Source organism: Sphaerodactylus townsendi, linkage group LG08, assembly GCF_021028975.2.
Source record: "Sphaerodactylus townsendi isolate TG3544 linkage group LG08, MPM_Stown_v2.3, whole genome shotgun sequence".
NCBI classification, from domain to species: Eukaryota; Metazoa; Chordata; class Lepidosauria; order Squamata; family Sphaerodactylidae; genus Sphaerodactylus; species Sphaerodactylus townsendi.
The window spans coordinates 77113410-77135727 of NC_059432.1; the positions used below are offsets into that span (position 1 = coordinate 77113410).

Below are 22318 nucleotides of genomic sequence, written 5' to 3' on the forward strand. Positions count from 1 at the left end.
ATCTCTGGCCACCTGTGCGAACATTCTAAGGGCATACCAACTCCTCAGGCCACAGACATGCTGCACGAACATTCTAAGGGTGACAGTTAAACACAGCCAGCTTCATGGCCTGGTGCACCAGGAAAAAGATCTTTTACCTGGCTCAGGTATGGATTTTTGATGATTTGAAGGTCCGATTACCTGCCCACAACAGGGAGGAACGTCATGGAAAAATTTGGGGGCGATCCGTCCAGCTGTTTCCGCGTTAGAGCATGAGTAACAAACTCACAGTTATTTTTTTTATATATATAGATAGAAGAGATGTTAAGTGGTCATGGAGGAACTAAATTTAAGAATGTGCCCAGGATGGCACCAATTCTTAAACAGGCACAGCAGATGGGAATATTTACAATACAGTGTTTCCAGATCTCTGTTATTTCTAAACTGGTAATAGCACTACTACACTAACAGCTCTAATCCATATGCACCTTATCTGACTCCTCCAGACTGTTTTTTGTATGTCCTCCAGTAGTTTTTCATACGCATTTTATGTTTCTCTCCTCAGCTTTGTGGTGTATATCTACCTTTTAATGCCTTTCTGTGCTTATCAGTCTTTTACTTCTGTGTTCTAGCTTTTATAAAATGGCAATTACCATGTGGCTTTTAGAGGTAGTAAAAGCCTTTCATTTTGGAATGAAGAGTAATTAACTTTGAGTAGTTCCTGGTATGCATGTTTAGTTTTCAAGCTTCTGAAAATTTGCAATGTAACTTTATTTTTCTGTGAGGCTTTCCATGTCAGTGAGAACAGCTTTAAATAGTTTGGTTGCACAGAACTCAAAGAGCCTTCTGTGTTTTAAGGTAAACATTCAGAAAAAAAGTCCAGGCTGAACCGAAATCTTGGTCCGCGAGCTCTTTCCATCCTAGTTGTAATTTTAAAGCAAAAAACAAATTGGGAGATGGATTTGCTTTTTTTTCTAATTTCAGGTAAATATATATGATTACATCTACTAGATGATTTTATTATAGAGTCTTTTCATCTGGTGGTGATATTTATAATTGTAGTAAATTTTAGCTGTATCCAAATAAAAATAAAATAACCCATTAATAATGCTTTGTGCCTATTGAAAGTATATGAAATCTTTGAATCATTTCTTCCAGTTTCTGTAGTATATTTGCTGTTTAAATTGGAATGTTATTATTGAAAGCTAAAGACGTCTAGTATTATAGAATTTTAGCATGTGTAATGTTATGGTAGCCAGTTTCTGATAATTACTGTTGTAAGATTGAGGGATAGGGTGGGAGTAGTAACTAGAAAAAGGTTTTGAATGTACAGATTGAAATAACAGCACTGAAAATGCTCGTATTAAATATTCTTGTTGTGGGAAAATGTTTCTTTATGTCTTTTTAACTTCCTGCATACTAGATCAACTTGTGCTGTGTTACTTCCTGGGCATATGTCAAAAATAGTAGGGATTCTTTGGAATGAGATGGCTTGTTTCCAAAAGGATCTCTCATTTTGGGGGAACAAGATTAATTATATTATTGTGTGTTTGGGGAGGGGAGAGTAGATTCTGAGAAAATTGGAATTAAGATAAACCGGCCAGCCTTCCCTTTGTTTTTGTTTTTAATGTAGGAAATAGAAGTTAGAATTGAATAGCTGTATTAATAGTTGGAAGTGTTAGTAGCACAGTGCTGTGTAGAGTTGCTTCAATCTAAGTCCACTGACATCTGATCTTTTTATTGCATCTTTAGTTAAAATTTTGTGATGAAGAATAAATAGAAATTATTTCTTAATAATCCTTTGAATAATGTAATGTGATTAAATACATGGAGATAATTACCAGGGTCTAAGCATGCGGTCTGGGGACCCTAAGAGGGTCCAATAAACCATGCTATGGTTTACTTATGACATTTCAAAATATGAAAATATTTTTGACTTATGACATTGTTTTTTATGTGCTATAATTGGGGAAAAGTTGCATTTTTCAGGTTTGTACAATGTGCATAGAAATGATGCTTAAGAACTGGATATTATTGTATGAAGGCAAGTAAAATTAGTGACCTAAACATATTCTATACTTTAGGAATTTGTTTCCTTGTTCCTCTATGTGTATTTGCATGCTTGAGTTTTGTAGGTAAATATTAAGATGTCATTAATACTGTTTGTTTGATTTTATGTGGGTAATTAATGACCCAATCCATTAGGGGTAGCAGGCAAAGGATGTTGTGGAGATGGTGGGGCCCTACACCGGCATTTACCTTAGTGAAGGGGCAAATCTGCTGGCAGGTGGCCACAGTGGCCCTTCGCAGTAATGCTCCTGCACTGCATCAGCTCTGTAGGCATAGTGGGAGCGTTCCAAAGGTGTGGCAGGGTGTGTGTGTGTGGAGGTGAAGTTAGTTGGCTTCTGCCCTGGTTTTGCCTCCTGGGATGCAGGAACCTGGGCCTTGGACTTAACCCACCCTTTTGAGCTGTGTCAGCCCAATGGAGGCTTTTCAGTGGTGGAAAGGTATTATTAGTTTTTTCCTCCCCATTCTACCAAAAAGCCCTCTGGAGGCAACAGAGCGCTGCCACAGCAGCACCTTCCCTGGCCAAACTAGGGCTCTAGATTGGGCTGTGTGTCAACAACAGGGTCCCACCCCACCCAGTGATTTGTGGTCCATAATAAAGACTTGTGGACCAAATAAAAAGAAAATAACCCATAATTAATAATGCTTTGTGCCTATTGAAAGTATATGAAATCTAAAAATCATTGACTGTTTGTTTTTATTTATTGTAGTACACTTGATCCCTGTTAACCCAGTCAAAGAAGATGGGTTGAACTCCAAGAATCGAAAAAGGATAATGCCTGATCCTTTGACTGAGCCCCTTCCTATAGATCCCATTTCTGAAGCTCAGTTTTATTGTAACATTCCCAGCATACCTGAACGTAGTATGGAAGGTAAATTTATCAGTGTGTTGCTATTTACACTTTTATACCTTTGACATTGATGGTAATTTGACTTGACTTTTTAGCCTCCACACAGTGTTTTTCATGGTTATTATACCACATTGGCTGTTGAAAGTAACATCAAAACTTTAAAAAAGTTTAAAAACATCATCAACAATAAAAATTTACTCCATTTGTAGTCATGGAGAAGTAGCCCAATATGGTCTTGCACTGCTTATGAGTATATTGTCGACTCAGTGTGGGTTAGCATTAAAAGGGGGAGGGCAAATTCTGGTCTAGGAATTATTAGTTAAGGGATTGAAAACAAGAATGCCTATATAATAGTGTCTTTGTTCATATTTGTGGTGTGGCCATAACAGGAATACTATAGATTGCTGTATCTCAGAAGCAATAATATAGTGCTGGAGAAGGTACAGAAAAAAGGCAACCCAACTGAGCAAGTGGTTGGAGCATATTCCCAAATAAGGACTTTAAAAAAGCTTAGATAGAGGTGTATAACATTATTCATAAAGTGGAGAAATGGAATAGTAAGAGCTTTTGGTCCTTGTTTTATAATACTAGAATTCATAGGTTAATTAGCAATATATCAGGATAGATAAAATGGTGCTTGCTGCTGTGATGATGGTCTTTATTAGCCACAATGACTAAATGTAGCTTCCTTGTTCAGAGGTAGTAATACTTTGAATAGAGTTGATGGAGGGCAGCAACAAAGGGAGGCTTAGGCCTCAATAGCATATTGTTTCATGTAGTGCAGTGATGGCGCTCAGAGCCTTCTCTGTGGGCACGTGCAAACAGAGTACCCCCCCCCCACACACACATCTAGGCTGACCTGGGCCACTGGGCTCGATTATTAGCATTAAACCTAAGCATTAAACCTAAGACCTAGTTTTGGGGAAGTAGTGTAGGTAACCCTGTCAAGCGCTGTTAAACTAAAGTGCGATCCTTTACCTGGGAGTAAGCTTGGTTGCTGGCAATGGGGCTTGCTTCTGAGTAAACCCTCCTAGGGTCATGATTCACCCGTTGGTGAAGCAAAGCCATCGACTACCACCAAGCTTACTCCTGAGTAACGCATGCCTCGGAGCCAACCGTTTTTTCTAAACAAAAACCTCAGTTTTCAGGTTAAATTACCGTGTTGGCACTTTGCGATAAATAAGTGGGTTTTGGGTTGCAATTTGGGCACTCGACCTCGAAAAGGTTCACCATCGCATGTAGTGTCTAACCAGGAAAGTGGACTAGATAGATGGGTGTGTTGATACACCATGGGCAACTCAGACATTTTTATGATTAATGTGTGGAAGTCATGGTGAAGACAACCGAATGATCTCTCCACCTTTCCATGCATTCAGCATGTTCCAAATATATTTAAAGAGCTTATGCTTCTATAGTCGAGTTAAGAGTGTTGAAAGTGATACATTGCTATTATCTAAATTTGTGTGTTGTAGGTCATGCACCACATTATTTTAAACTGGTGTCTGTTCACGTACTGATTCGTCATGGGGATCGATACCCTCTTTATGCCATTCCCAAAACAAAAAGGCCAAATATTGACTGTACATTAGTGCCTAATAGGTGAGTATTTGGATCATGCCATTTTGTGTGAGTATTACTGTGAAGTTCAATAGAAGATAAGCGTCCACTAAAAGTCTATAAACATCAGTACTGAGTTTTCTTATTCCAAGACGTGAACTTTTGCTGAAAGGTTTTTTTAAAAAAATCCAAATTTTTACTGTTACAGGATGCTCTGTTCTGTTCCCTTTTCTCAGTATCAGGGGTCTTCTCTCTGCATATAAACACACATAGGTAGAATCTCTAACAGGAGTTAGAGACAATAAGGGAAACTTATTGCTTGTCTCCCACCCACCCCACATCAAAATTAAACTTCCCTCCTATGGGGAAGACCTGTCACTCGGTATCTGAGCTTGTTCTTTGCATCCAGAAGGTCCCAGATTCAATCTCTGGCATCTCCAGTTACTGGTGATGTGAAAGACTTTTGCCTGAGACCCTGGAGACCTGCTGCCAATCTGAGTAGACAATACTGACTTTGATGGCCTGATTCAGAGTAAGCCAGCTTCATAACTTCAAGGCAAAGAATGGCATAAGCAGAATCTCAACTTCTGATTCATGCTATTCAAGAACGTTTTCTGTATTGCTTGTAAAAAGACAGAACATCTCTTAAAAAACAGGAAACATTTTGATATATATCGAGTTGATCTAAGCATTGTTAGTTTCTAAAATGCTTGACTGAAGGAGAGCTGTATTTTTTCACTGTTGGGAATTGCAGTTTTATGACTCTTCAGGAAGCAGCAAGGCCTATATGATATAAAAGAAGTGGTTCTGATTTTGGTTTTGGAAAGCAACTGTTAGTGGTGCTATGTTTTCTTTATATTTCTTTCTCATACTTTCCTTCATATTAAATGGAAAAACTATATTAATGCGCTTTTTAATATCATTGTTGAAGCCAGCCAGGAAACAAAAATTGGTCACTGTTTATCAGGTTTTTTTAGAGCTTTTTTTGTGGAAGGAGGGCAAGAGGCATGGATTGAAAAGCCTGTTTAAAGGTTAATTGGAATTACTAAGTGTTCAATTGCAATTTGGAAGAATGCCACTGAAGATCAAACTCGTGAGATCTGCTTCTAATATCCCACAGTGAATCCATACTGTTCTCTAAAGATCAAGGATTTTAACATGATCCAATCTTTCAGGGTTTTTTTATCTCTTTACTATGCTTTCTCTTTATTATTATATTTATTATGGACAAATATATAATGGAATCACCATTTTGGGTATGATACAAGAAACAAGACAGCTGCATTTTGTTGTGGTATATACCTTTCAAAAATAAGTGTTTGCACTTTAAAGTAGGGCACAGATAGGGAGTGTTGACTCTAGATTAGACCTACTCAGTTCTGCCAGATTGCATTGGCCACGGGTAAGCAATTAAATTTTGTAATAAGATAAGCAATGAGTAATTCGCTAATTGCGATGATAGGATTTTTAATGAACTTACTCCAGGGAAGGAAACATTAATTGAAGAGAGATAATTCAAAGCCATTTAGAAATCCTACAGGGCTTGACAATCTAACCTCTAAAAATGTCTGCTGGTATATTGCTAAAGAAAACATTTTGCAGATTTGGTAAGTGCATGTGGTGATGGCGGATAATTGAAAAGCTATTTCCCCCCCATCTGCTACAAACATAGATGTGGGATAGGTTTTTTTCCAAAATGGAAAATCTTCCAGTGCTTTATTTTGCTATAAAAATTTTCCCACTTCTAATGATCCATTGTTTCATAAAACTAATAACAATGAATGAATGAATGAATGAATGAATGAATGAATGAATGAATGATATTGGTAAGACAATATTAGACAATCTTGGCAATTTAAAAGTCATTGTTTTGTTTTTTTCCAGAGGGTTATCCCTAGCAATTGTATGATATAGGTTTTTTAAAGGGAGGTGGGGGATAAAACCACAAAACTTTATAATCCAAATTAAAAATGAAGTTGTGATTTTACCTGGTTTGATTATATAGGTCAAATCAGACACAAAGCTAGAGTTATCCATATGTTTTCTCTCACGAGGTAGAAGGGATAGTTCTATTTCAGATTGGTAATTACAGGGACCTCTGTGAATGAGAGTTAATTTTTGTTAAAAGGGCTGAGTGGACAACCACAACTGTGCTATATCATACACTCTTCTTTGTGAGTGCTAAAATTAGCATCTGGAAGTTTTCAGTATCTTCATTTTTTGCATAAATTTAAACCATGTGGCAGAAGTACATGCTGTATTTCTTTATCTGTTCACCAGTAGTGTGTGTGTGTTTTGTCATCAAGTCACAACTGACTGATGGTGACCCCTTTTCAAGGTAAAAGATGTTCAGAGGCGGTTCCACATCGTGCCCCAGGTATTCCATGGAGGTCTTCCATCCAAATACTTTCCAGGGTTAAGGTGAGCGTATGTGACTGGTCCAAGGTCACTGAGCAAGTTTCCATGACAAAGTGGGGATTCAACCCTGGGTTTCCCAGATGCTAGTCCAACACTTTAACCACTACACCATCTGGCTGTCACACCAGTATTATCCCAATAAAAGTAATAGCCATGTAAAGCTTTGAATTCTAGTCAAGCATTTCAGTTCAAATATGTGTTGCCAGTGGGACATAAAATTAACATGAGGTACTTGTTTACTAACTGTACGATAAAATAAGCATACTAAATCAGTGCACATTCTTTCTAGGGCACTGGAGTATTTTCTGGAAAGTATTTAGTGTTTCTGGAATCTCTTTTAAAGTTAAAAAGTGAGTAATAAATTTATTTAAAAAAGGGAATTAGTAGAGTGTAATAGCAAACAATGTCAGGTTGGACGTGACACTCAAAGTATATATTCATGTTTAGATGTCTGTATAATATTTTATTGACTTTATGGCTGCCCCATGTGGGCCAATAAAGGACTGTGAATACTGCTTTCAGTTCAGGAATGAACTTATGTGTGGCTGTGTGATGCAATACTGGAGCTGACTTCATGACATTGTAAGAGTAGGTGGAGGAGAGCAGCAGTTGAGCAGAGAAATGGAGCAACACACTTCCCTAGATAAATGCAGGAATATTTTAGGAACCCTTTCTAGCAGGGCTTCCAATGCAGCATAGTAAGTCAATACTAACACTTTGTTTTAATTGAAGTCTATTTGTTCCCAATGAGATTTTAAAAGTAGAAGAATTGCCACACATTCTAAAATATAGATTGGCAGCTACTTCAGTTTAATTATTTTCTCATAGGAATTCATATTTGTCTGAGCTGTTTAAGCTTAGCTTTGTGGTAAGTATCCTATTTGTATTCAGTTCCATTCTTCGTTGCATTTAGTATTCCTCAGATGGAGTTCATTAATTACACAGATTATGCTGCAGCCCTATAGTCTTTTAATGAGAAGGCAAGATAGTTTAGGGGTCATTCTTGAGCTTTATGAATTAAGAGTCGTGGCATATAAATAGTCTGGAATGAATGTAAGAAAATAGACCAAATCCTTGGAGATTTCTCTTGTCAAATTTTGGTTAACATTTTCATTTAAAAAATCAAGGTAGATTTCCATAGGGAAAACATGCTTTTGTGATTGTTCATCAGAATAATTAACTTTCTGTAGTACCCTTTTTTTAGAGCATGTGCATACCTCATGTTTGTTTTGCCTATAACAGTTATAGTGCTCAATTAAAACCTTGTAGGATATCATAATCCAGTTTCATAAAAATGGCCAAAAGGGAGGAAGGCCTATATCTATTGTATATTGATAAATAGATTGATATTTGAAAAACAAGGACAGGCCCTATCACTTAGTGGCCTGTGGCAGCTGTACCTTAAAACAAAATGTGGTTAGCTATAAAGATGGGAGAATTTAGTGTACATAGAAGTGAGACCTGATTGCTGTGGAAGGCAGGTATAGGGAACCTAACTTTTTTTTTTTGCTATCAAGTCACAGCTGACTTAGTGTGACTCAAGGAACATTTTGAGGTGATTTGTCATTGTCTGCCTCCACATCATGACCCTTGTATTCTGTGCAGGTCTCCCATCCAAATAATTGCCTGATTTTCTTCTGAGATCTGATGAGATCAGGCTAACTTGGGCTATCCAGGTCAGGTCTAACCTATCCTTAGGGATGTTGAAAATAGTTGGAAGTATTAAGAGTCCTAAGTACCTGTAGTGGGGCAACTTAGAAAGAGAAAGACTTCTTATGGCCTTTTTTTGATGTTCGGTCTCTTCAGGTCAAGCATACATCACCTTTGCATCAGATTCTCAATTGCATTTGTGTTTCCCCCTCTTCAGAACTCACCTGGCCACAGATCAGAGAAGCCTCACAGTTTTCAAAAAAAGGCAAAGTTCAATATTTTCCCCTGCCTTAGGGAAAAAGAAGTATACCAGAATGCATTTTGCTCTGTTCACCTTTTCCACTGTTCCCTGCGTTCCCACAGGAACAGTTTCACTCAATCTCCTGTTGGCATTTCTGGGGAATAGGTAGGGCTTCTCTTTAAAAAATGTTTTTTAAAAAAACCTTTTAATCTAGCACTCCTACAATAGATCGTTAAAATGGCTATTAAGAAAGAAGATGGTGAAAAGCTTCCCGATCTGGAAGCAAGGCTCAGGCAAAATGGCGAAATGAGGGAAGAAGCAGGGCACCTCCTTGTGTGAAAATGAGGAAACACAGGGAGACCCCACTGTATAACATAGCCACACCTCTAACTGTAAGTGCACAAAGGGCCTAAAGCAGTGGTGGCAAACCTTTGGCACTCCAGATGTTATGGACTACAATTCCCATCAGCCCCTACCAGCATGGCCAATTGGTCATGCTGGCAGGGGCTGATGGGAATTGTAGTCCATAACAAGGATTCACCACCACGGGCCTAAAAGTCTGAGAAAGTAGCCTCTGTGTTCCAGAATGGAAATAGGATATAAGTAAACAGTGATGGTCACAAGATTTTCAAACATTACTGCTGGTTTATATTTTTTGTAGAACTTCTGTTTTTGCTAGTTATGTCAGAAAAGGAAATAGGAAAGTCCTGTGAACACATGGTACTCTGGATCAAATTTCAATATGGTGATTCTGACGTAATTACCCAATTACATGGGTGGATGAGGTGACAGCTGGCACAATACCGGAAGGTAGGGAGTAAAGCTTGGTGTGGTGGAGCAGGTAAACTTCTTCTCTTCCTTGCTCTCTACTTCACCAAGATAGGGGAAGGTGGGCTGGGCAATTATGCTGGTGTCAAAAATTCTGCTACTGACCCACCTCTTTTTATGTCCCTGGGGGTTCCTGTCATGGTCTACGTAGTAGGCAGACCAGCTTTGAGCAAGTGTAAGAGGTTTCCCACCCCCTTTCGGTAATGTTGCCCTCCACAAGTGTTCAATATAATTGCTGAATAGAGGTTACATATACAAGCTCTGTTTAAATTTTTTTGTCAGATGTGTATTTTGGGCAGAAGTCATTAATATGATATCGCTCCTTGACCCCAGCACATTTCATCTATCTGTGTGTAACACCTACACAGAGTTCTAATAAGAATCAAAGTAATCCAAACTATTTATTTGAAATTGGTCTCATGTGGTTGACAACCTGTTGCCAGCAACAGATCAAGTGGTCATAAAAGTAACTTGCTCACATAAATGTGCTAAAGCCTGGCTCACAGATTTTACTCTGTCTGAGGAGATGGAAGACTGAACAAGAGTCTGAAATTTATACGTGGTTAGCAATTTTCTGTGGAAAACAGTCATCGGATTAGACTCATGTGTTAGTAGGCAGTTGAATCTGAACAGTTTTTATGACATTTCTTAATCTTAAATCTTACACCTTAAGACTACAAAGAGCACAGTCCTTTAAATCATTGACAGTTTTCATTTTGACACACAGGATAGGCTTCCTGCTATGGAAAATAGTGATATAGTTCAGGCATGTAACATTTAGGAAGGTAGATTAAGTCATGTGACAAAAATGGTTTTGTTTGGACTTTGATATTCTTTTATGCTTCACTGAGTGCATGAAAAGCAGGCAGTAATACTCAAAAGAAATTGACGATACAACTGCCGCCTCCTAGCAATTTGCTCTCAAATAGACCTCTTGGCTCTAGTTGGTAGAGGATTCTAATGGAGGTTTTGCACCTCTGTTTCATCAGCTTCAATGTGCAGTACATTGGAAATGCTGTAAAATAAAAAGGCAAACAAACCAACTGAAAGTAACAGTACATATACAGTTTTAAGAAAGGCAATTATAGTCTGTGCAACTAATGAACTTTATGCTATTTATTATTGAGATTTTAAAAACCCCAATATTTTAAACATGAAAAAAGAACCATCCCCAAATTTTGGAATTATCAGAAGGGAGGGGTCAGAGTGCATGACAGATAGCTTGCATTTTTATTCTTCTATGATTTTGTGGGTATTAAATTTGAAGAATCTCTCTGCGGGCTTAATCGTTCAAACTATGCAGAGTAATTTCTTTCATTCTGCTCAGTCCCAGCAGCCTTCACAGTGTTGCCTGGATACTCAGTCTCCTGCAGCATCTGTAAATGGCCAATTCAACAGCAAGATTGCTAATCTGAATTTTTTTAAAAAAATCCTTAAGAAAAATAAATGGCCAGGCAGAGTCTAAAATACAACTTGCCTTTCAGCCTTTTTTTTGCACCTTCCCCCACTTATAAATAGTTAGTTTTTGTAGAGCAGTCAGAAGAATACTGGTGTGCTGGACACCTTCCTTTAAAGGTGCCAATAATTTCTTATCTAGCCTTTTTAAAATGCACATTTTTCATAAATGTGTTTCCATGCTTCCCTTGCCTGAACGTGGTTTGACAGTCTACCACTCTAGATATTGAGCTTTCAAAATAAACGTTCCCAGTTGTATATGTCACTACTTATGGGTGTAACTGAGTGACTGCACTATTTAAAACATTGTTAAGATTTTTGCACAGTATGCTTCAGATTTCAGTGGAAAAAGAACTGAAAGGAATAGTTGTAGGCATTGATCTGCATTGGAAGGGTCAGGTAGCATCTTGAAATGGGGAAAATTAGGGAAAATTATATACAAATGTGTAACAATGGTCTGTGGACCATCAAGAAAAGCTGATGGAACAGGCTGCCACCGAAGAGTGCGGAAACTGCAGCGTGTTCTTTTTATATTCACTACACTTCCCAGCCTAACCACCCAATTCCAGGTATATGTTTATAAGGATAAATGTGGATCTGGAATCCTACCGGTAAGAAAAAACACCTTGAGGGAAATGACAGTTTTGAGTGGAAAACCATAGGTGGAGAGAAAATTAAATCTTTCCTGCTACTACTGTCTAGGGCAGGGGTAGGGAACCTGCGGCTCTCCAGATGTTCAGGAACTACAATTCCCATCAGCCTCTGTCAGCATGGCCAATTGGCCAATTGGCCATGCTGACAGAGGCTGATGGGAATTGTAGTTCCTGAACATCTGGAGAGCCGCAGGTTCCCTATCCCTGGTCTAGGGCTAGGCAAAGTGACTGAGAGAGCAGTAGTGGACCAACTCCAGATCTTTCTGAAACAACTCATCTGCTCTGGATCCTTTTCATTCTGGATTGAGGCTGTTCTGTGGAACAGAGACAGCCCTGCTGGCGCTAACTGATTACCTCTGTCTGAATGTAAACAAAGGCCATCCTTCTGTGTTGTTCCTACCAGATTTATCTGCATCCTTTGATCCAGTAGACCATGCCATCTTGTGGCTCTTGGAGGAAGAAATAGATAGTAGAGGATGTGCATTGAACTGGTTCAAATAATTCCTTGTGGATTGGACTCAAAGGGTGGTTGATGTTGGAGACCAGTTATCACCAGTGTAGGTCCTATCCTGTGGAGTTTCACAGGGCTCAATCCTATCCTTCATCCTTCTCAATCTCGGTGTAATGCCCTTAGATCAAATCATTCATAGTTTGGAGGTTGGTTGTCACTGATCTGGTGACAATATCCATCTTTATACTTCTTTATCCAAATGGGGTACAAATGCTGAATCACTTCCTGACTCCTGTGATTAAATGGCTAAGAGTGAACAGAACTAAAACTAAACCCAGGAAAAACACAGATAATGCTGGTTTGGAAAGTAGAGATTTTGAAGTAGGCTTTTGATGAGATTCAGCTAACTCTTACTGCCTAAGTTAATTGGGAATGTACTGGATCCACCACTACTACTGGAGAAGCAAGCTAATGCAGCTGCCAAAGGGAAAAAATTCTTCCAGTTCAGTCTAACTTTAGCTTGGAAGATGGCCTCTTAGTTTGATACAGCTGATCTGGCTACCTGGATCCATGTAATGATAATAACAAGAGTAGACTACTGTAATGCACTCTACAATGTTCTCTCATCGAAGTCAACTCAGAAGATTCCAGTTGGTACAGAATGCTGCAGCTAGGATATTATCAGGAGACGGGAGGGGGGACATGCATATAATTTCCATTCTACAGTCACTGCTTTGACCTTCATATCTGCAGGACCACTTGTCCCTTCATATTTGCAGGGCCACCTGCTCTACCTGAGTAGGACCTTCTGCAAGTGCCAGCCTGCAAATGGGCAAAATGAACAGCTGCCTGTACATGTGCATTCTATGTTATTGTTCCCACGAATGGAATAGCCTGTCTGAGAAGGTCAGGAAGGTTTCTATTGTTCTGGCTTTCTTTCTTTGCAAAACTAAATAATCAACAGGACTTTTTAATGTAGGTAATACAACTATATTCTTGGCTAAAGTGTTAGGGTCTGTGATCAGTAGCAATATGCCAACATGGTATAGTGGTTAAGAGCACGTGGACTCTAATCTGGAGAACCAGGTTTGATTCTCTACTCCTTCCCATAAGTGGCAAGCTCTAATATCGTGAACTGGATTTATTTCCCTCTCCTACACATGAAGCCTTCTGCATGATCTTGGGCTAGTCACAGTTCTCTCATAACTCTTTCAGTCCCACCTTCCTCACAAGGTGTCTGTTGTGGGGAGAGAAAGAGAAGGAGTTTGTAAGCCGCTTTGAGACTCCTTACGGTCGAGAAAAGTGGAGTATAAATCCAAACTCTTCCACTTCTGCTTCTCTGTATAGTTTGTACTGTCTGTTGTTGTAGATAGGAGCCTACTATGTGATTTTGGATCATTTAATACTTATGCTTCACTTTAGCTCTGTTTTATATTTGTGGTTGGTTTCAGATTTCAATAGTCCTACTGCATTGCTTATTGGATGCCCCATTCTGTTGATGGTACTGACTTAATCTGTGTAATTTGCCTCTAATCCCAATGAGACAGGCAGACTATAAATAACAAATAAATAAATAAATACATCACTTGGAATTCCAACCTCCCTAACAAAAAACAACAAATGGTTGTACTGGCATCACCATGCTAGCTCAAATTTATAGACTCTGGAAATGTTTTCATGCAATTACTAGTACACAGTAATTTAGTGAATAAGAATAATTTAGTGAATAAGAATAATTTAGTGAATAAGAATAGACCTCTATTCTTTCCCCCGTCTAATACTTTCAACTGTAAGGGTAGTAGCAGCCCATCCAATAGGCCAGGTGGCTAGCTGCAGCCCCTCAGCTGTGCTCCCCTGGCTTCCCAGCAGCTTGGGGAGGCTCAAAAAGTGAAAAGGCCTCCCCGCCTCTGAGAAGCCCCCATTGAGCTTCATAGACTTATGCTTCCTATTTTGGTGTTGTAAATCTGAATTCCTAATGACCAGCATAGGGCATCAAGTGCCCTGGAGAAAGCTGGATAATATTGGCTCTTCCCCTGGCCCACCCCTGCCACTCCAGTAGTGGCAGGGATACTGGTGCTGCATTCGACGTCATGTCCCAGCACCAAGGAGAGCTGCTGCGGCCACATGCTGAATTTGCCCCTCTGCCAGGGATTTGCCCTTCCCCTTTGAATGGGGCCGTTAGAAAGCGGTATGTTCTGTAATCTTTGCAAATATCTCTGAGTAATCAAAGATTGCCTCCAAATTCTGTTCTCAAATTATGAAATCTTTTATGAAATCTTTTGAATGACATGAATCCAGTGTAGGGTATAAGCTCCAATGCAGTGGGTCATAATAATCAAAAAGATGAATTGGAATCTTAAAGCCTGTCAAAGTGTCTATTTCAAGTAATCACCATCACATTAGTGATAAATGGTAAGGACAAAACCTGTCAGTTGTTGCTTCATTATTACTTTTTCCATGGGTAAGAATGATGGTTGTGGAGTTGATTGTGTTGGTTTGTTTTGTAATAAATTAGATTGGGATGTCCAAGGTTTTAGCCTGTCGACACCTTTGGGATTCGAACACAGCATAGTGAGCACAACCACAAAACAGCTGCCACAAAATAGCTGCTGCAGATAACCTTCAGTCACATTGTGAAGATTCTTGTGCTGTGGTGCATAGCCAATCAAATCTTAGATGGCCAGTCAGAAACCTTCCTGGGCAAAGGTTGCACCTGGCCCTTACCACTTTGTAAAAATACTTGACCAGTGGCAGGAAAGGTGTTGGTGGACGCCATGGTGTCCACAGGTACCATGTTGGGGAACCCTGCACTAAATTGTACTGATAAATAATCTGTGGTAGAGTTAAATCTTGTTATAAGTTCCTTAATATTTTGCCCCTTCAACTTTTGGAGGGAGTGAATAAGAACAGTGCAAAAACATTATCTTGATTTTGCTATTTTTGTCTGATGTTGGAGGCATTTTGTCATGCCTAAAACATAACTGTTGTCTTGCAACCTATACCATATGGGCTGTTTTAGCATTTCTGATAAGTATGTTAATTATAATCCCTGGAAACATTTTTTTTCTGTTTGTGTGGTAGTACAGTGAACACTTTCTGTGCACTCCGAAGATGTAATTTGACAGAATTAGGATACCACATTCAGTACAAATTTGTCAGTTACATACACATGCAGAAAGGTTTGAGTGTCCTGTGCTTCCTATCCCAGGTCTTTGGCGTAAGAATTTCCATGCCAAACCAGACTTGGCATGAAAAACATGGGTATTGAGACTTGCATGATTTTTTTAATTGCTAATTTGCAGCATCGGGCAGCTGCTCAGATGATCCCATAAGGGTTGCTGGGGAAAACTGTATTTAATCTTGTCCCCCTCATCACTTGCTTATGCTTTAAATACTCTTCCTAAGCTGCAGCTGGCTGTTGTGGGAAAAATCCATTCAGTTTCCTGAATTCAATTTCCAATGTCCCCATCTGCTCTTATGGTAGGATCACAGCCTCAATTTCCCTCACATGCCCCTTACTCTTTCAGGCATTGGTGGCCATCTGCATGGCTACATATTTCATTTCTTTAAAAGTAGATTCTCCCCAGTGCGAAGAACCCCTTCATCATGAAATTATGTGAGATGACATAATTAGAGCATTTTAAAGTTAGAGCTTTTTTCACGCACTTAAGAGGTCTTGTGTTTGGTTTATCTCTTTAGAAAGCCTTCCCACTCTCAGCTGGAAGCTTTTATTGGCCATATGTCTAAACTCGGATCAGAAGCCAAAATGGATAGCACTCTGAGCAGCATGCCTCATTACCCCAGCCATTTACTATGTGAAATGGGAGAGCTGACACAGACAGGTGAGTGTATACAGCTGTTTTATTTCCACCACTGGTAAAAATCAGTTTACCAAAGTGTTCTTTGCTTCTCTCTTAACTGCAACTACTATGCTAGAGGACATGTTGGTAGATTCCAAAAGAGCTACCTTGGACAAGTTTCTGGAGAGATAGCATATATATTTTCTAAATCATCGTAATAAAACACAGTTATAATACCAGTGCCATAAATCACTATGTTTTTGTCGCAAGTTCTCTCTGTTTTTTAACTGCATAATCCTACAAACCTGGTGAATGGCCATTTGAAAAATACATTTCTTTCTTCTCAGTCCCCCCACCCATCATTTTTTGAAACAGATCAATCGTCCCTTGAAAGAAACTGAGGAATGAACTACAAGCTTATAGTATAGTACTATATCTTATGATTGATCAGCAATAACCAACGTTAGAAAATTCACTTCGAATGCAGAGTGGGATTGTCCTCACCACTTCTATGGAGAGTTTTATGCCCAAATTAATACACTGCTGGGCTGTCTATGGTTTTTTTTTTAAAAAAATTATTGTATCATTTGAATATTACATTTATATTAATGCTTTTCTTCATTTGTTTTCAAACAATACATTTTCCCCTTTTTCCCCTCCCCCCTATATTTTTCATATTTTTGTCAAACAAACAGCAGTAAGTTCATTCTTTGTAATCTTTTCTCCCATTTCTCCTCATTGACTCCAGCTTCTTTCATCCAGTCCTCATATATGGTCCATATCTTTAAGATTTCGCTCTGTTTATCTTGCCACAGTTTATTCTTTGTTATTATGTAGAAAATGTCCAGTGTCACTTGTTCCCAGATGTAATCCAACCATTTCTGGATTGTCCATTTTTTCTTTTCTTTTCAGCCTAAAGCTATTGTTGCATGTGCTGCTTTGGTCATTATTTTGTACATATAGCTATATTTTTATGGGCTTTTTTTTATGGGGTGTCTATGGTCACCTCTTTATTGCTCTTACCATAACACTATATATGGGCAAGTTGTATGGCAGAATGTCTTACCAGTTTGCTACTTCCTTCCATAGAATCAAGGCGATGTGTATGATGCCTAAGTAGTCTCCCACCCACCCATTGACTGGAATCGAATCTACTTAGCTTTGGCAAAATCGTTGCATCTCGGGTTTTCAGATCAATCCCAAACTTAATTTTGTACATATTCTAAACCCAGATTTATTTCCATTTTCCTGAAGACCCCATAAACTTCTTCAGTATGATACTTAAGTTAATTTAGATTAATTTCATTTTGTGCATGTATTTTTGCAAGCCACCAGGAGAATTTTTGATATGATGACTCATCTGTGCAGAAAATAATTTAAATGACTTGAAGTCCTCTAAATTGTTCTTATACTGTTTTCATTCATGACCTGATAAGCCTGTTCAGTTTCAGGACTTTACAGAAGGAAGCCCAGATACACAGCTGTGACTGTGGATTTATTGAAATGCTCACAACACGAAGCCATACAAAATATCTAGCCAGCACTTACAGCCATTTGTTGTAGAAGGCCCAGCTTTTCATTTCAGCTGGCTAAACCTTTTTGGTTGTTTCTTGACATCTTATAGTCTTAAAGCTTATCTCCTTAGGTATACCATTGAAATGAATGTGTAATTGAATGTTTAGTAAAAATTCAGACATTCTGTTAGCATAGACTTCAGACAGTAAACCCCAAATGTAACCTGTTCTGTAAGCCAGATAACCTTTTAACAGCCACAATGGATGGAAGCTCTGAGATAAACTTGATTTCATAATTCTTCATCAGTACCAGCCCCTAAGAAAAATTTGCTTATGGTTTCTGAGTAATCTGTGAAATATAGATGGGCACTTGAGTCAACACCCCACCCCAAAGCCTGATCTATCATTATAAAATGTATTGTTGGGACTGAAGACATGTAATTTCCAGTCAGAATTTGAATAGATAATTCCTCTGAGTCTCTGGGCTACACAGAATTGCTTCTTAGAAAGTTGATCTATGGTATCTGAAAGCTGATGAGCTTTGGAAAACAGATTTCGCTTTATTTTGCATTTAGTACCTCTTAAAGTACCATTCTCATAAACTGTTCATCATTAAAAGTTATTGAACCAGCTGTTGTCTTTCTGCCATCATAGTAAGCAACACAGAGTGCTAAATTCTAAATTTAGGTTTCAGTAGTATGTACTTGGTAATATTCCCCTTTGTTATACTATCTTTCTGGATCCTAGCTAAATAGATCCAAAAATCTGCTTTTTTAAAATGCTAAGTACTTAACACCCTTAAAGCAGCAGTGGCGTAGTGGTTAAAAGGAGGTGCATTCTAATCTGGAGAAACCGGGTTTGATTCCCCGCTCTGTTGCCTGAGCTGTGGAGGCTTATCTGGGGAATTTAAATTAGCCTGTGCACTCCCACACACGCCAGCTGGGTGACCTTGGGCTAGTCACTGCATCTCGAAGCTCTCTCAGACCCGCTCACCTCACAGGGTGTTTGTTGTGAGGGGGGAAGGGCAAGGAGATGGTAAGCCTCTTTAAGTCGCCTACAGGAGAGAAATCCAAACTCCTCCTCCTCCTCCTCCTCCTCCTCGTCTTCTTCTTCTTCTTCTTCTTCTTCTTCTTCTTCTTCTTCTTCTTCTTCTTCTTCTTCTTCTTCTTCTTCTTCTTCTTCTTCTTCTTCCTTCTTCTTCTTCTTCTTCTTCTTCTTCTTCTTCTTCTTCTTCTTCTTCTTCTTCTTCTTCTTCTTCTTCTTCTTCTTCTTCTTCTTCTTCTTCTTCTTCTTCTTCTTCTTCTTCTTCTTCAATAGCTGAGAAACACGCCTCCAAGCTTCCAGTTGGTTTTGACAGGAGCAGCAGAATGAAGGTATGAAACACCACGGCGTACACTTTCTCAGTTGAACGTTTTATTTGATAGCATTTATGTTTATTATTTAAAAACTCCTGTGATCCATTTTGAGAATTGTTTTTAGCTAAAAAGTGAAAACAACTGCCATTAGAGTTGGAGTCCCTCTATTAAGCATGATTGTGACAGAATTCTTTTTTATCTTTTTTTATAAAGGGGTTGTACAGCATTTGCAAAATGGACGACTACTACAGGATATTTATATAAAGAAGCATAATTTGTTACCAAGTGACTGGTCAGCAAAACACTTATATTTGGAAACCACAGGAAAGAGTCGAACACTGCAGAGTGGACTGGCATTATTGTATGCCTTCCTGCCAGATTTTGATGGGAATAAAATTAATTTTAGGCACCAGTGGAGTGCCATTTATTGTTCTGGAAGCTGTGTTTGCCCAATAAGAAACCACTATCTCGGAGAGGATCAACGTCGACAGTATAGTCTACGCGTGACAAACATCCTCTTGGAAAAAACATACGCAGATATGGCAAAAATACTTGGTATCCCCACAAAACAACTGAGGGCTTCCAACCCTATAGATTCTCTGTTGTGCCATTTTTGCCATAATGTCAGCTTCCCATGTACTAAGAATGGCTGCATTACCATGGAGCACTTTAAAGTAATTAAAATGCATCAACTTGAAGATGAAAAAGACAGGCAGGAGAAGAAATATTATTATTTGTATGCACTACTGGCAACTCATCCTCTTCTTAACCAGACTGTGAATCGTATGCAGCGTATTGCAGAAGGCAAGGGGGGAGAATTATTTGTACTGTACTCTGCTCATGATGTTACCTTGTCACCTGTCCTTAGTGCTTTAGGCATTACTGAGGCCAGGTTTCCAAGATTTGCAGCTAGATTAGTCTTTGAGCTGTGGAAAGATGGGAAAAAGAACAAAGAACACTTCATTCGTATCCTTTATAATGGTGTTGATGTCTCATCTCAGACTTCCTTCTGCCGGGATTATAACCAGCGTTATAACATGCCAATGTGCCCTTTAGAGAAATTTGTTCACTTTGTTAAGCAGGACATGTTCTCACCTTTTAACACCACCAATTATTATGATGCGTGTCGCAGGAGACTCTTCTAAAAGAGGACATTTTGTCATGTCAGAAAGTTTGTCTCTGAGGAATTGATACTGTCAGATCCTTGTGTGCCTAAGTGCAAATGAAGAAAGCTTGAAATGGTTTTAGTTTTGCCAAACTCAGTGATTTAAAGTAGAAAAAACAAATGTCGAATGCCCATCACAAGATCTGTGTGCTTTCTGGTCAACTTGATTTGTCTGCAAGCTGCTGTAATATGGATATTGCTTGAAGAACTAAGTGTGATTCCTTTATATTCTGCTTCAAAGGTGGAACAAACAGAAAATGCTCAAATACCTGGAATAATAAACAAGTATTTCTCCATTTTTATAAAACTAAAGTATTCCTGAAGTTGGAATCCTGTGAAGTCATAGGGCATACATTTTTGGAGATACATGAATACAAATGTATAGATTTGTTTGCACATACAGCTCTGTAGCATATCACCTATAACTACTATGAGGAAAATATAATGGAGGCCCCATGTTGACAACATGATTTCTACTGAGAAGTATTACTATACAGTGAGAATGATGTGAGAGCTGTAATGTTTACCAGTGATTTTTTTATGTAGATGGGTTGCATATTAAGGGAAGCCTACTCTCCAACATGCTGTGACTTTCTGTGAGGGACCATCATAATTGAACGAAACTTGTGCATAATCAGTACAGGCTGATCCATGTGGGAAGCAATTTAAAAGCAGTGCAGCCTGTTCCCCCAGGTTGGCAGGGACCAAACTGTACCATATCACACACATAGTAAACCCCCAGGACAGGTGGAAATAGAAGTTCTGTTCTTTGCACTTTTAGCACTTTATGTGTACTTTGAATACAAATGACAAATTTTTGTGCCAGATGCTGGAAAAGGAACAACTACATTCAGAGTCATTATATGGGAAATGGAAAACTTTACATCAGACTTTTAATACATTACTTTTAGAATCTTTGTTTACTTATACGTTAAAATCAATGTGCTGTGATGAAAAGCAGTGTGTTTAGCAGTTGGTTGTAATGGCTGCATGTAGCCAAAAAAGAATTTGACTTAATGCTTGATTTTGTAGTTCATTTAGTACTTTTATAGACTAGGAAGACATTTTATAAGCTTGGTCTTGTTTTTTTATTGTATGAAACTGTTTTTTACCTTCTTTGTAAAAGGGACTTCAAAAGCTGTTTTCAAACATTGTCCTTTAATCGCAGTAAACAGATTTATGAATAAATTGTCATGAACAGTCTTATCTTGATAAACTATTAAGATGTCACAACCCCATTTTTAAACATTTGTGTCATATGGGATTTTTTTTAGTCAACTTGAAAAACCTTTTCTTTATTTGTGGAATGCTAAATTTTATAATCTTGGAGTTTTTAATATGCTAGAAGCCCTAATTTAGTGTGGGGTATGTGTTGAAACAGTAATAGAAATTCAAAGGAGCTGTAATTTAATTTGTGATTCTGACTTTATTGGCATGTTAGACGCCTTTGAAATGGTGCATTTGAATGTCGCTATAAATAAAATTTGAAAGAATTCTTGGTGGTAGTTGTTCATGAAACCTTATCTTTCTGTATGTAGTATTCAGAACAGAGCTTGTAAAATTGATCTTTGCAGTACTGATTGTTTTATGTGTCTGTTGTTCTAACGATTGTTGACTTTGCAACTTAATTGGTTTTTCAGTAGGGATGCAGGATGTGTTGCAAGAATATTAAAAGCTTGATATTGTATCAGGATAGGGCTGCAGTCTTAAACCATTTACACTGAAGTAATTTCTGGAGCAGCCTCACAGTTTTCAGAAGGACTTTAATGAGAATTCTTTTGCAGAAAATGCTTCAGGGACCCCAGCCATGTGTAAGTATTTATGCTCTGGGTCCAAAAATAAAGCTAGGTAATCACAGTCTTCATGGTAGGATTATACAGGTCTCTTTACAGTGTGCACCTGGATAGTAAAAGACAAAAAGATGTATACCATCTGAAGAGAAACCAGAGTATCACTCTCATAGTGTATTTGTACTTGGATTCTTGTCGCCTGGTAGTAATGACCCCCCACCCTTTACATGTTGACTCATCACTCCAGGAGAGAGAGGAGGCATAATTCCTTAGCCCTGCTCTCTGCCTCAGTGCAATTGTCTGATCATCTGCAGAGTACAAGAGTGATGTCGTACTCTGTAAAAGACCAGGCAAATGACAGAGGCAAAGGGCAAGGCCATATGTTCATGATTTCTCTCCCTCCCCACCAGCAGGGTCAGGTTGAGTTGGATCATCTGCTCCAGGTTACAGATGCATGGCAGTGATCACAGGCAAAGGAGAAAAGGCCTCTGCCACACAGGTAAGAGTTATGTATGTAGGGGTCCTATATCTTGAACACTGAAGG

General features: G+C 38.7%; 1 protein-coding gene across 2 annotated transcripts in view; it reads left to right on the top strand.

The window, feature by feature from the left end:
* Positions 1–21479, top strand: part of PXYLP1 (2-phosphoxylose phosphatase 1) — a 74969-nt gene extending 53490 nt beyond the window's left edge. Inside the window, exons 3-7 of one of the 2 annotated variants that reach the window (XM_048506484.1) lie at positions 838–963; positions 2757–2918; positions 4370–4496; positions 15850–15992; positions 19033–21479. In XM_048506484.1, coding sequence (XP_048362441.1) covers positions 838–963; positions 2757–2918; positions 4370–4496; positions 15850–15992; positions 19033–19964 — 1490 coding nt within the window. In that variant the 3' untranslated portion in view covers positions 19965–21479. The remainder of the gene's footprint in view (positions 1–837; positions 964–2756; positions 2919–4369; positions 4497–15849; positions 15993–19032) is intronic. The other variant, XM_048506485.1, reaches the window with a different exon arrangement.
* Positions 21480–22318: the final 839 nt, after the last annotated feature.